Source organism: Squalius cephalus (genome assembly GCF_949319135.1).
Source record: "Squalius cephalus genome assembly, chromosome: 24".
Taxonomy (NCBI): Eukaryota; Metazoa; Chordata; class Actinopteri; order Cypriniformes; family Leuciscidae; genus Squalius; species Squalius cephalus.
The window spans coordinates 23,783,990-23,796,426 of NC_137145.1; the positions used below are offsets into that span (position 1 = coordinate 23,783,990).

At 37.9% G+C, this 12,437-nt stretch overlaps 1 protein-coding gene across 2 annotated transcripts in view; it reads right to left on the reverse strand.

Annotated features, from left to right (window-relative positions):
- The window catches only part of erbin (erbb2 interacting protein), a 69,975-nt gene that overhangs the window by 16,685 nt on the left and 40,853 nt on the right, over positions 1 to 12,437 (reverse strand). For both annotated transcript variants that reach the window (XM_079861898.1, XM_079861899.1), the window contains exons 6-14: positions 12,334 to 12,390; positions 8,913 to 8,976; positions 8,640 to 8,714; positions 6,694 to 6,838; positions 5,091 to 5,163; positions 3,461 to 3,590; positions 2,607 to 2,722; positions 2,099 to 2,168; positions 422 to 521 (exon numbers count right to left, since the gene is read on the reverse strand). In XM_079861898.1, coding sequence (XP_079718024.1) covers positions 422 to 521; positions 2,099 to 2,168; positions 2,607 to 2,722; positions 3,461 to 3,590; positions 5,091 to 5,163; positions 6,694 to 6,838; positions 8,640 to 8,714; positions 8,913 to 8,976; positions 12,334 to 12,390 — 830 coding nt within the window. The remainder of the gene's footprint in view (positions 1 to 421; positions 522 to 2,098; positions 2,169 to 2,606; positions 2,723 to 3,460; positions 3,591 to 5,090; positions 5,164 to 6,693; positions 6,839 to 8,639; positions 8,715 to 8,912; positions 8,977 to 12,333; positions 12,391 to 12,437) is intronic.

Consider the following 12,437-nt stretch of genomic DNA (forward strand, 5'->3'; position numbering starts at 1 on the left):
TGATCCTTCAGAAAGCATATGATTTGCTGCTTCAAAGTCATTTAGAGCCATTCCACAGCTTAATACGAGGAACAGAAGAATATTTACATTGTTAAATTAAAGTTCACGGAAACTTCCCTCCTTGTCAATCATTCTCTGCTCAGCGCGCCTCTTTCGGTTATGACCGTCAGCACAGTAAAACTCTCTAATATGATAAATTCCCATTATAATACTTGATCTATAGATACAGGGATGTGGATTTGAATAAAAGACTATCTTGCTGGAGAGTATTGCTGTTTCTAAACTATGTCGTGCTACCAGGTGTCTGTTAGATCACACAACACTATTAATTAGCATCACACACACAATAACTGGAATTTAAAACAGTGAATTGCACCTGGAGAGATATATATATATATGTGATGCATGACTAGATACTCACAGTCCTCGCTTCTGGTCTGTTGAGGGAACATGTAGTTAGTCAGTACGGTCTTGTGCGTCTCTGGATTCTCCTCTTTCTGCAGGGGAATGAGGGGCTTCGACTGGAAAAAGAGAAAAAACAAAACACAAGGTTAGTGTGACTTGTAAAATTCGTTTGGATGCCTTGGAAATCATGAGTCTTGACTGCTCTCATTACAGATTCAAGCCATGCAGCACTGGCTTTAAACTCATCTCATCTTTAATCACATGCAGCTTTATACAACCGCCCATCACGATCAATAAAAGAACAGCGTGCCACCGTCGTCCCAGCGCAATCTTCATCAGCTGTCGATAGTCCAGCTGAGCTGTACGGCTGAAACCCTTGCAGAGAGGCTGATTCACAGAGGATCCTGGCAGTCTCATGCCATATGGGCCACACTGATTAGATGCGCTACCAGTGTTTTATTACTTCATAGCGCCGTGTTCTCATGCGTTCTGCTGAATTCACTTTCCTTGAGAGCAAATATCACAACTATCTCTGTTTCTCTCTTTAGGCATTCAACTGACCCAGTGCTGGTGAGCATTAAAAGAAAGTCATACAGGTTTGTAATGACATGAGGGTGAGTAAATTATGACAATTTGAATTTTTGGATGAACTATACCTTTAATTCATATCATATATTTAGATAAACTCTGTGCTATGTTAAACCTCAGAGGTGGGAAGACAGCGTGTGTGGGAGTGGAGGTGATTGTTATATTGAATAAGCATTAGTCACAGGCTTGATGGCCACTTGTGTCAATCACTCAGATCACCCACACACACTCTGAGCTCCTCTGATGGGAACATCAAATCACCAACAGCACAGACCCTGCTAAAGGACAAGCTTTTCAAGAGTATTTTGGGAAGTGACTGTGAATGAGATTATAGTGATGTAGTGATTTATGTAAATGTATTACACGGCTCTCTGAAATAATCAAATGCGATCAAATATTTATGTGTACAGAGACAGAAAGCTAAAATATAACAGACTCCTGTCCCAGGCAATGTGCTATGTGGTCTTACAAAAACGTGAATTTCTCAGCTTTTTGCTCAAAATGTAATTTTTTTTTTTAAATGATACTTACCCATATTCAAGTGTTGATAAAACAAGAATGCATGAAGCTATGGGTTTTTAGTGTTTAAAAGCAGAGGCTCTGTTCTTTCTTTTGATATATTGTGTGTTCACATATTCATTCAACAAAATATTCTGGGGGCCATGGAACTTTTGTGAAAATGATCAAAAACACTGGCGAGGAAAGTGTTAAAAATGTTTGAAAGCAAGCTTTGTAAAATTAACATTAATATTACTGTATATTTCATAATATTAATATTTCAGTTTACATCCTGATTTCTCACAGCGTCAATAGCGGAGGAATATCCGGTAATCGGCCTACAGCCTCGAGCACGTGGCCTAATCACAGCCGTGCTGACATAGAGCCATAAACTCTAATCAATATTTCAAGAGCGTGAATTTATTTATATATTTAGAAAGTAGCTGTGTAATAAACAAGATAATATACAGTCAGTCGACCATTATTGCAACAAACAAACAAACCTCCATCAGTCAAAAACAACCCTCTGCTCGCATTGCGGTCCTGATCACTCCGTTGGTGTTTATTTCACAATAATGACTGTTTTGTGTATCTGAGCTTTGCCCACCTGGTTTTCAGACAGCCACATCGCGGTCATCTGGTTGAGTTTAGTGAAGCTGTACGGAAGGTTCCTCAACCTGTGAAGAAAGAGGACAAAAATGAACAAAACAAAAACTAGATTAATGATTAATGCATAAGAAAGAAGTTAGTATGATGGCATGCTGATAAAACAAAAAATGGGACATCATTCATTGGCAACACAGTAAATTGAAAAAGGCCTGACTGGTATAATGTGCATCAAGGCTGATAAATATAGCAGAGAGAGTAGAAAATGGAGCGATATTTTCCAGCCTGTTGAATCCCAGCCAAATCTGTCTAAGTGGTTCTCTCAGAGAAATGTGAAAGCAATGGCTCTCACAGACACCAGCTGCGCACCCAGGTGGGAAACGTTCCTCATAGAAAGATTTCGTACATGAAGAGTGTCCATTAATTTGGTTTGACCTCACTTACAAAGAGAAATGATTATGCCAGGGTCAAAACAAGCCTGGCCGTATATGCGGCACAGGGGGACGTACTTGTTGTCGCTGAGGTTGATGACCTTGAGTTTCTGCATGTCGCCCATCTCCTCCGGCAGACACTCCAGCTTGTTGGAGTGCAGGAAGAGAACGGTGACGTTCTTCAAACTGCCCATCTGTCAGATGCACAAGCATACACATGAAGGGTTAACTGAGATGCGTAGAGACCTCTTCAAATACTCAGTTACAGGAACCCGGGATCATCGCATATGAGCTAAACTGACAACAGCAGTGAGAGTTTGTTCGTTCGGCCGGTTTATTTCAACAAACCAATTCAATATATCATTAAATGTTGCGTTTCAAAAAATATATTTTGAAAGATCTTTATTAACAAAATAAATGTTTAAAATTTCTTCTGCAAAAAGTGTGTTAAATGTTGCATGATTATGATACCAGCATAAGTTTCACTGACAAAGTTCTTGGCGAATCAGTCTGATTCATTAATAAGAATCTGTTTACACTGTAAAAAAATTATATGATCTATAATGTATGACAACATGTTTTACATTGTTTTACCTCTTCAAAATAAGTCAAGCAATTTTCAACTTTTAAATTATACAAGATTCAACTCATTTTTAAGACAGTTTAATGTAATTTAAGTTGAAATGACTTACACATAAGGTGATTGTACTTAATTTAAGGCAGCAGAACATTTTTTTACAGTGCAGAAGAACAATATGTTTTGTGAATTTGACATTATTAACTGCCAAAAACAAATCAAAGCCACTGCAACCAATTGCACAGTTATAGATATTAAAACTAATTATTAGCCTAGTTAATTCAAAAAATACATCATAATATGGAAGTTAAATGCAATTTCATGTTGTCTTAAAGCATGCCAGGGCTGGACTGACCTCTGGAGGCATCTGTGCAAGCAGGTTGTGGTCGGCAGCAAACGTACGCAGATTTACACACTGACCGATGGAGGACGGCAGCGCCTCGATCTCATTGAAGCTACAGTCCAGCTCATCCAGAGTCGTGAGTCTACAGACAAAGACCCACATGTGATACAACTGTTAACATATAATCAAGCTCAACAGTTCTCTATATAAGAAATATTGTGTCATCTTTTAATACGGCAAGCAAGATCAGACTCTATTTGGCCTCTATTCAGATGGTTCACACAAACTTCGGTGATCAACGACCTTGAATCTTTGTTCATTAAAAGTCTGACGTCAAACATTGCGTTTTTTTTGGCATGACTACCATGCAGGTGTGCTGAATAAATCACAAAACCATTGAAAACACCAAGGCTGAATAAGTGGATTTTGAAGCTGATTTTCATTTCCGTAAAAAGGGTTTTAGCTGTGAATCAAACAGTTGAACGTTTCTCCAACCCTGTAAGAAGTGTTGAGGAGAAACTAACTAAAAGGTCTGGATGACTCTAAAGTACTGAAGTAGCCCTGAGAAGGCAACGAATCAGCCGTATGTGGTCAAGAGACTGCTTATTCTCTCCTACAACAACATAAATCTTTTATGACCCTTGATAAAAATTGTTGATGGAATTGGGTGACAGTGTAAACATGGCCAAATTTATGCCAAAATGCAGCATAAAAAAAGTGTGTGTGTGTGAGGCAAAGCAAGATACATAGATAATTACATACAACTGATCATGACTTTACATCATTAACCAATCCCATTATAAATCATATTAAAGAGCAATTATTGTGAAGTTTCTTCACTCATCTAAAATGATCTCAATGACGGTTTCATATTCTAAAAAAAAAATACAAAAAGCTCACGTAAAAAAAAAAAAAAAAAAAAAAAAATATATTTTATAAGACATGCTGTTATATAAACCTCCCCAGTTCAAAACAAACCAAATCAAGCAAAAACAAACGACCAGTTGTTATTCAGTGCAAATATACGTTGCATCAGTGTGATGGGAAAAGACCGCTGAGACTAATGGAAAGTTAATCGTGCTTAATCAGTATGCTTTACAATCAGGCTGGGATTAAAAAGAGAATCCTTGCAATCACGTATTCATAATCCCTCTTGGCATATTTTCTTAACCCCGGACTAGGAAATCTAATCTGACATAAGGGATAACCAGCATGTTTGGAAACAAGCTCAAAATAAGAGGTGGCGAGAATGAGGTACAGCGGTTGGCTTCTTTTTTGATGGATAACAGTCTGTTGCTCTCTCTCACACACACACACACACACACAAAGCAATCCCTCTCAGAGAGCCCATATGGACGTGCTTCCTTCAATCACAGACCCGTTACGAAGCCTTCTGTCTGTAACATAATTATGGGTCTGATCATTTACAGGGTTCACTTTCAAACAAAAAATCATTATTATTATTATTATTTCCTTGACTATATAATATAGTTTCACACGGGTAGATTTCCCCCACCATCAGCACAGAAAACATGAAACAAGTAGGCAAATTCAGTGCGAGTCTACAAGTGTGTTAAGGAGAACTGGGTCATGGTTTAAGTGCAGTTCATCAGGTCGCTGTGTAAAAATGGTGCTCACTTACCCCCCTATCGTGTCAGGCAGGTACATGAGCTGGTTATCATCCACCTTCAGAGTGGTTAGTCTTTTCAGTGAGCCTGTGGGACAGACAGACAGAGAGAGATTGTGTTGCAATTGGTAATTTATACATGCAGACAAAAACTGGCCATTCCACATCCACTTCATTTTAGACGATGAGACCATCAATCCTGCCCATCTTGAAGAAAGAAGTTATTAGAAGAAATTGAATCAGACTGAACACTTGAATATGCAGCACTTTCCACAAATATGGTACAAAATAGAGTCCGAAACCTTTTTCTCTCAAAATATGGTCAGTAAAAGGGGGCGTTTAGCTGTCAGAAAACTGACTGTGAAAGAATTGTAAGAGCTTTATTTATTTATTATGAAGTTTGCAAAACCGCCATTTTCGACCCTGCTACGAAAAATGTGTGATGTCTTAGTAAAGGTTTAAAAGCTTGATTTGTGCAGTTTTCTAGAAAAAAAAACATTCAATAGACATCAAAATCAAATAGATAACTTGTGGATTATACATTTTATTTCATTTATATTAACAAACAACAACAGAAAATGGGTAACAGGGTTGAACATTTGACCCATTCACTCAGCAGGAGTTCAGAACCAAATGTTTTGTAGTCAGAGACTCTTAAATTAAGGAAGTATTTTAAATATAAATAGTCTGATCACTTTTTCTTACAATAACTGCGTTAAAAAGTTTGACAAATGCAGTCAGCACTGCAATTTATGTAAAAATCGAGATTATTTACTTGTATTCCTGCCATGCTGTAGTAAATGTCCAAAGGATGTTGCTTTTTGAGTGTCATGTTTTACATTTTTTTAAATATGCAGTAACAGGGTTGAATGAAAATTGCATGTTTCATTTTTAGTACTTAAAATTAGTTGAATAACAACATTAAAAATGGTTTTGGCCATCATGAAACATTACAATTAGACATACAATATCAACATTATGAAGTTGAATGATTTGAATTGTTGGAGTCAAGAAGGTCAAAGCTTAAAGGTGGAACAGGTCAAATTCACCATTTTAAAGGTGTTGGTTGGGTGACGGACACTTGGTGTGTTTAAAACTAGCTACTTCCCAAGCTTAACTTGGTCTATGGGAGATAATAGTTCAATCTAACTTGCCAGTCTCAAAAAAAAAAAAAAAAAAAAAAAGTGTACCAGATTGATGAAAAGTGCCATTTAATTAAAAGCCCTTGTAATGAAAGACAAGACCTTGTCTTTCTGTTAATGTCGAGCACCTCTGTCCAGCTCTAAAGCAGATTTCATTAAGTGTTAAGATGGGAGGTATTATTTCCCAGCGAGCCTCAAGGGCGGTGTGACTTGGCCACTTCAACATGCCTGCTCATTAATGACTCTCCGACTGGGTCATTCATTAGGTAATGAGATTGCATTACTGTTCTACCCATAATCCTCCCGTTCACTTACACATCTAACCTGTTCATTGGTTACAAAGCAGATTAGAGTTGAGGCTGTTAGAGGACATGCTTCACGTCCTGCACTCGTTTTGACTGATCACATTTAAGAAAAACGACACCACAAACAGTCATTATTGAGTTCATCTCTGCATTTTAGTGTGTGGGTCTCACCTATAGACCCTGGCAGCTGCGTCAAACCGTTGTTGGACAGCAGCAGATCCTGCAGGTTTTCACAGCCGGATATCTGCTCTTCAACCATCTCCAAATTGTTTTTGGACACGTCCAGGTAGCAGAGCTGCTTCAGTGCCCCGATCATCTGCACACACACAAAACACCTCTCTCCATTACTGAAACAAATGACTGATTTCTGAGAAAAGTTTGTGTGACTGAGCAAAAGCGACAGCGAGAAGAGCTCCAGAAAAACGAGTGCTGTGGCAAAAATGCATTGATCTCAAATCTCAATTTCAATCAAATATGATGGGTGAAATCAGAGCCATAGCCTTGTGTATATTGCTATAGAGACGCGATGGTTCCTGAGAAGGAAAAAAGGGACAGTGAGGAAGAAGAAACTGATTTGAAGAGTTGAAGGAATACAGCTGAGAAAGAGGTCAAGAGAGATGACTGAAGCCAAGCGTGAACTGGTTAAATCCATTTCTCAAGCATGAGGGCAGATTGTGGACCTGTCCTCCTGTTCCCAAACACACTTTATCTTTCTGTAGCTCCTTTCCAAAAAACACAAGTGTGAAATCCATCTAGCCTAGTACAAAATTGTCACCAGCAAAGTCGTGTTACCACAGATTTTGTCTGTCCAGATAAGGGTACCAGGGATAGGGTTGTTTTCTAGCGCAGGTCCAGAAGAAAACTAGTGCTTTAGGCCATTTTATTAATAGCAAACCTTGAGAGAAAACAGTTAGTTTTGATTTGATGATGACTTAAAGTGAGCATCAACGGAGCATGAATTATATGGCACAGGACACAGGAATCTTGAACTTCAGATGCACTTGGGTGACGACCGATTAGATGCGAACTGCCTAAACTGCAATCAGCGGCTGTGTGTGACTGTGACGAACCCTGCTGTTGATTAATCACCGCGACCATGAGCCGCTCTCCTGGGTGTGGCGTAAGAAGCTTAATCAAAAGCACTAATAACCGGAGAGAAATTGAATTCTGCAAAAAGAGAAACATATGGCCGTTCGGCCTTGCACAAGGGCATGCCGTCAGTAAGCTGGTCTCTCGGGTCAGAGAGGGAGAGAGGTCAGGGTGCCGTCCTCATATCCGGATCATTTGTAAGTCAGACATGTTCAAAAGGATGTTCAGAAAACTTGTGCAAAACTCATCAGACTAATGCGAACCCTGCCAGCGAGGCCCACAATTACTGTCAGTTTGCTCTCAGCGGCAAGCTAATGCCTTAATCACGACCCATTTAAAAGGATCTGGCAGTCTGAAGAGAAGACCATCCTGAAGGAATGTTTAGGAAGGAGATTTTCACCAGCTTGAATCATTAAACGAATGATTTACATAGAAATTATCTGCTTTTTTGTTTCATGAATAGTGCTGAAGATAGAGCAATTTAGCGCTTTACATTAAACGCAACAATTTCTGTAAGAATGGTTTAAATAACGGTTTACACAGAAATTTGTTGCTCTCGTTTTAAATTAAAAGTTATGTTCTGATCTATTACTCTCTCTTACGGTTATATCTTTCAATGAATCAATGACATTACAAAGTAAAACTATTGCAGGTGTTTTTCATTGCACGTTTTTCAATAAAAAAAAAATCTTTCCATTTTAATCATTTTTAGAAAAATAATGTGGTAGTCAGAGGTGGGGATTTTTACAGGTCTAAAGGGGGGAAAGTTTGAGAACCACTGGTTTAACAAAATGATTTTCCACACAAAACAAAACATGATCAACAATTTACGCTAGAATACTTTTTACAAATGATTTACACAAAAATATAACCATTTTAGCATTATGCACGTTCAACTCATGTTTCATGAATGAGGCCAAATGAGTTTATATTTATAAAAAAAAAAAAAAAAATGCATTTGTCATGGTGCACATGGTAAAAAGACAAAGAAAAAGGCAAGAAAACAAAAAAATGAACGCAAGACTCACCCCTGGTAAAAACGTCAGCTTATTTCCATCCACCCACAGCTCTCTGATTCCTGTAAGCTGCTCCAAAACTTCAGGCTAGACAGAGAGAAGGTAAAATTCAATATCTCATTCTCAGCAAGAGGAAATCTGCCACTCATTTCAATGCCATTAAAGGAGAAAAATGCATATTAGGTGCAATCTAACAGAGAAAGACTCTGCATCTGCCACCCGGCTGCACTGAGAGCTGGAAGGGAAACGCATGCGACACCTGAACCACAGATAGGTGCTACTCACCACTTCAGTGAACTCGTTACTCCCCAGGTCCAAGCGCTCCAGCTGTGTGAGCTTATGCATGCTCCTGCAGACACACACACACACACACACACAGAGTATTACTAACATTATTAACCATGGATTAAGCACATTTCAGCTTGGTAAACAAACACATCTGAGCCATTATCAGATTTGCAGGACTGGCTGAACTGCAGATGGAGAGCTTGAAGAAAAACATCAGACAGGCTGGTGACAACCACAACTCTGCTTTTTAAAGACTGCACACAATGACTCCCCGCAGAAAACAAATGGCAAAGACATTTAGCGAACAGCTAGTTACTGCTAATCAATTTTTCATTAGCAGTTTCAGAGCACAGACTTCAATCCCCAGCCTCACATAAAATCACAAGAAATATAAACTGAATTAAAATAACACTCAAATATATTCTCCAAGATCATACCTAGGTCAAGCTAAGGAGTTTAAGGATGTTCCACGGTCATAAATGACAATAAAATATTAAGGCAATGCATCTTTCCTCTACTGTAACTAAAACTATATGCATTATTTATCCAAATAAAATATACCTTTTCACTTTTTTTTGTTTACAGATTTTCCACAAATCTAGGTCAATATAAGTCCACAAAAAAGTAAATAAAAAGCGAAAAAATAAAAATGTTTCCGAAACATACGGTGTTACATACATTTTTATTTTTTTAGCTTTTCTTGCCACTTATATTGATAGAGATAGTAGAGACAGAGAACGGAAATGAGAACAAGATTTGAAAATGACGTCAGCTGAACCAATTTCTGTAACATTTAGCATGATAAGGTCATTATATCATTTCACTTCAGGAAAATATCTTTCAGTCACATGACAGTGATGTGGGAGTCAATGCAATATATTACTTGCTTATTGGATTTCAATTGGAAGCACATAATTGTTAACTTCATTTATTTCTCTTTACAAAGTCAACACTATTATCTCTTTGTTCAATCAGATATTTTACGGTCACCTTGAATGCTTTACAAATCACTTGGGCATCAGGGAATGATGAAAATCTGCCATTACACTTCTAATGCCAATCTTTACAACACATTTCTCCAGGTTCGTTCTCCTGTTCCAAGCTGCTCATGCGATATCAATATCTGCGTCCAACCCTAAAATAACATCCAGCACTTGGGTAGGTGTGCTTCAGGGAAGGGTGTAACCTCTGCTGACGTGGACACCAGATCAACAGCCTACAGGCATATTGTATCCGTGGAAAAAGTTAAAGACAAAATAAAACTCAAAATGATTTACGGCACAAGGAATTGTATAATAAATGGTTATAAACTGAAGGCAGGCTTGTAGGAAATTCTGTGTTGAAAGACACACTGGTAGTTGGCCGACTGTAAGAGAGATTCATTCATCCAGGGTTTGGAGGCGTGCAACCAGTCAATCAGCCAAAAAAACTCGCTGACCTCTAATGAGGAATCCACAGCTCATTAGAATCTCACACACACACACGAAAGGACTGCTGAAACAACACAGCCATAAAGATACCCGGTCAAAGTGTAATAATGGTAAATGAGTCAGAGATGCATGTGACGGACAGCTTTCCGTCTGTCTTTGATTACTTGTGTCTTCCTGGTATACTTCCTGATCCAACACAGTTCATGCATTTTACTTCTCCTGATCTGCAACATTTTGTCATTATTGAAGAAATTGAAATTCGATTTGCTGTCTGGTTGTTTGAAAAGCTGCTTGGTTTGAAAGTGACTTCTTTGTGACTTGTGCGTCATTCATCACAACGCTAGTGACAATAGACCTTTTTTTTGGTCTGCAAAATTGCACCAAATTTTTGCTAGTGTGACCACAGCTTGAGAATGAAATCATTGATTTGATCACTTAGAAAAGTATTAGCACACTTTCTCCACAATGAGCAGCTTCAGTTTAGGAATCAATCATAATTGTGATGCTTTCCTTAGTAAACACTAGGAAACATGACTCATGAGTGATGAACATTCTTTCTCTCATTTTATATTTGATTAGTAAAGCATGAAATGTATCTTTTGCCATTCAAAGGTCAACAGTTTGCTTTCAAATCAGAACAAATTAGGGCTGTCAGTTTAACATGTTAATTGGTTTTGGAAAAAAATGCATATAAAAATTCATGCATTTAACGCACCCGCGCCACCCCAGATCCAAGTAGTTCATCTTACATTTCATAAAGTTGACTGGTGAAATAAATAAATAAATTCACTGCATGATGGAGCCTATAGAACACAGTTACAATATGCCCCTAAAATTCAAGATATACAGGCAAAAATGCCCTGTATGAGTTTTAGTCTCATATTTATATCATATAATATAGTTAAGCAATATCACATGAGTGCTGTTTCTGTCCCGAATAGCACACGTGCAAATGTGATATTGATTTTATAAAACAGTTCAACAAATAAGAAGTTAATATCGTGTTATATTTTAGATACAATAATGTCTGTCTTTGTTAATGAAAATATTACATATAAAGCCAAAGGAGAATGATTGTGCGTCTCCGAGAAACACAGCGGTGTTTCTGAATGAATCCGCACTTTGAGCGAATCAATCGGGTGAACCAATGATTCAATGAGCCATTCATAAAGAAAGCCATTCAATTCCTTCCTGACTGGATCAGCCGTTTGAACCAATCAAATGAATGAATGAATTACTCACTCATTTAGACATTTATTGCCAGTTTATTTTCTTATTTAGAGTATTATTTCATTCAAAAAAAATTCATATTCCATATTAATAAATAAATAAACACATTAAAGGTATAGTTCACCCAAAAATGAAAAATCTGTCATCACACCCTAATTGCCTAAAGGTTTGTAATGTCTATTTGACGCTTTTCTCATTCAACACAATAATGACTTTAACTTATCTTTTGCAGTTAAATTATTTTTAAAATCGCAACATCGTGTAATTAATAAGACTAAAAATGTATTAATGTAAAAAAACTGATTTAACATCTGATTTATGGTGCTGTAGGTTTTGTGGTTAGTTCATGTGCTCTAAAACAGAGACATTCTGCTCAAGTGGCTTTTGTTTAAAACATTTAGGGCTGTAATGAGTTGTTTTGATCTTTGCGGACTAACAGTAACCCAACCACCACACTCGAGGCCTGTGTGTTTCAGGACGGAGGAGTCGGAGGCACGGAGATCGCCTCTCACACACAAAACCAAACAAACGAGCCCTCACATGATGCAATATTGGCTCCGGAGCCAGAAATGATTATAAAACCTGTCACAGCATGTCACTCCAGAGCCTCTTACGCAAGACTGAACAATATGATGCCGCAGAGACAGAGAAAGAGATGTTTGCCTGTATTTATAATGCGATTATCAGAAGGAGTGCAGAAGCACGGATCATCGGTTTAATATTTTAGTAATTTAAATGAATCCCAGAGCCGCACTTACTTTGGCAACATCTTTAACTGGTTCTCCCGCAGTTCCAGAATCTGCAGTTTGGTTAGTCTGAGGAAACAGAGAAAGACAGAAAAAAAGTTAATTATATAAACACA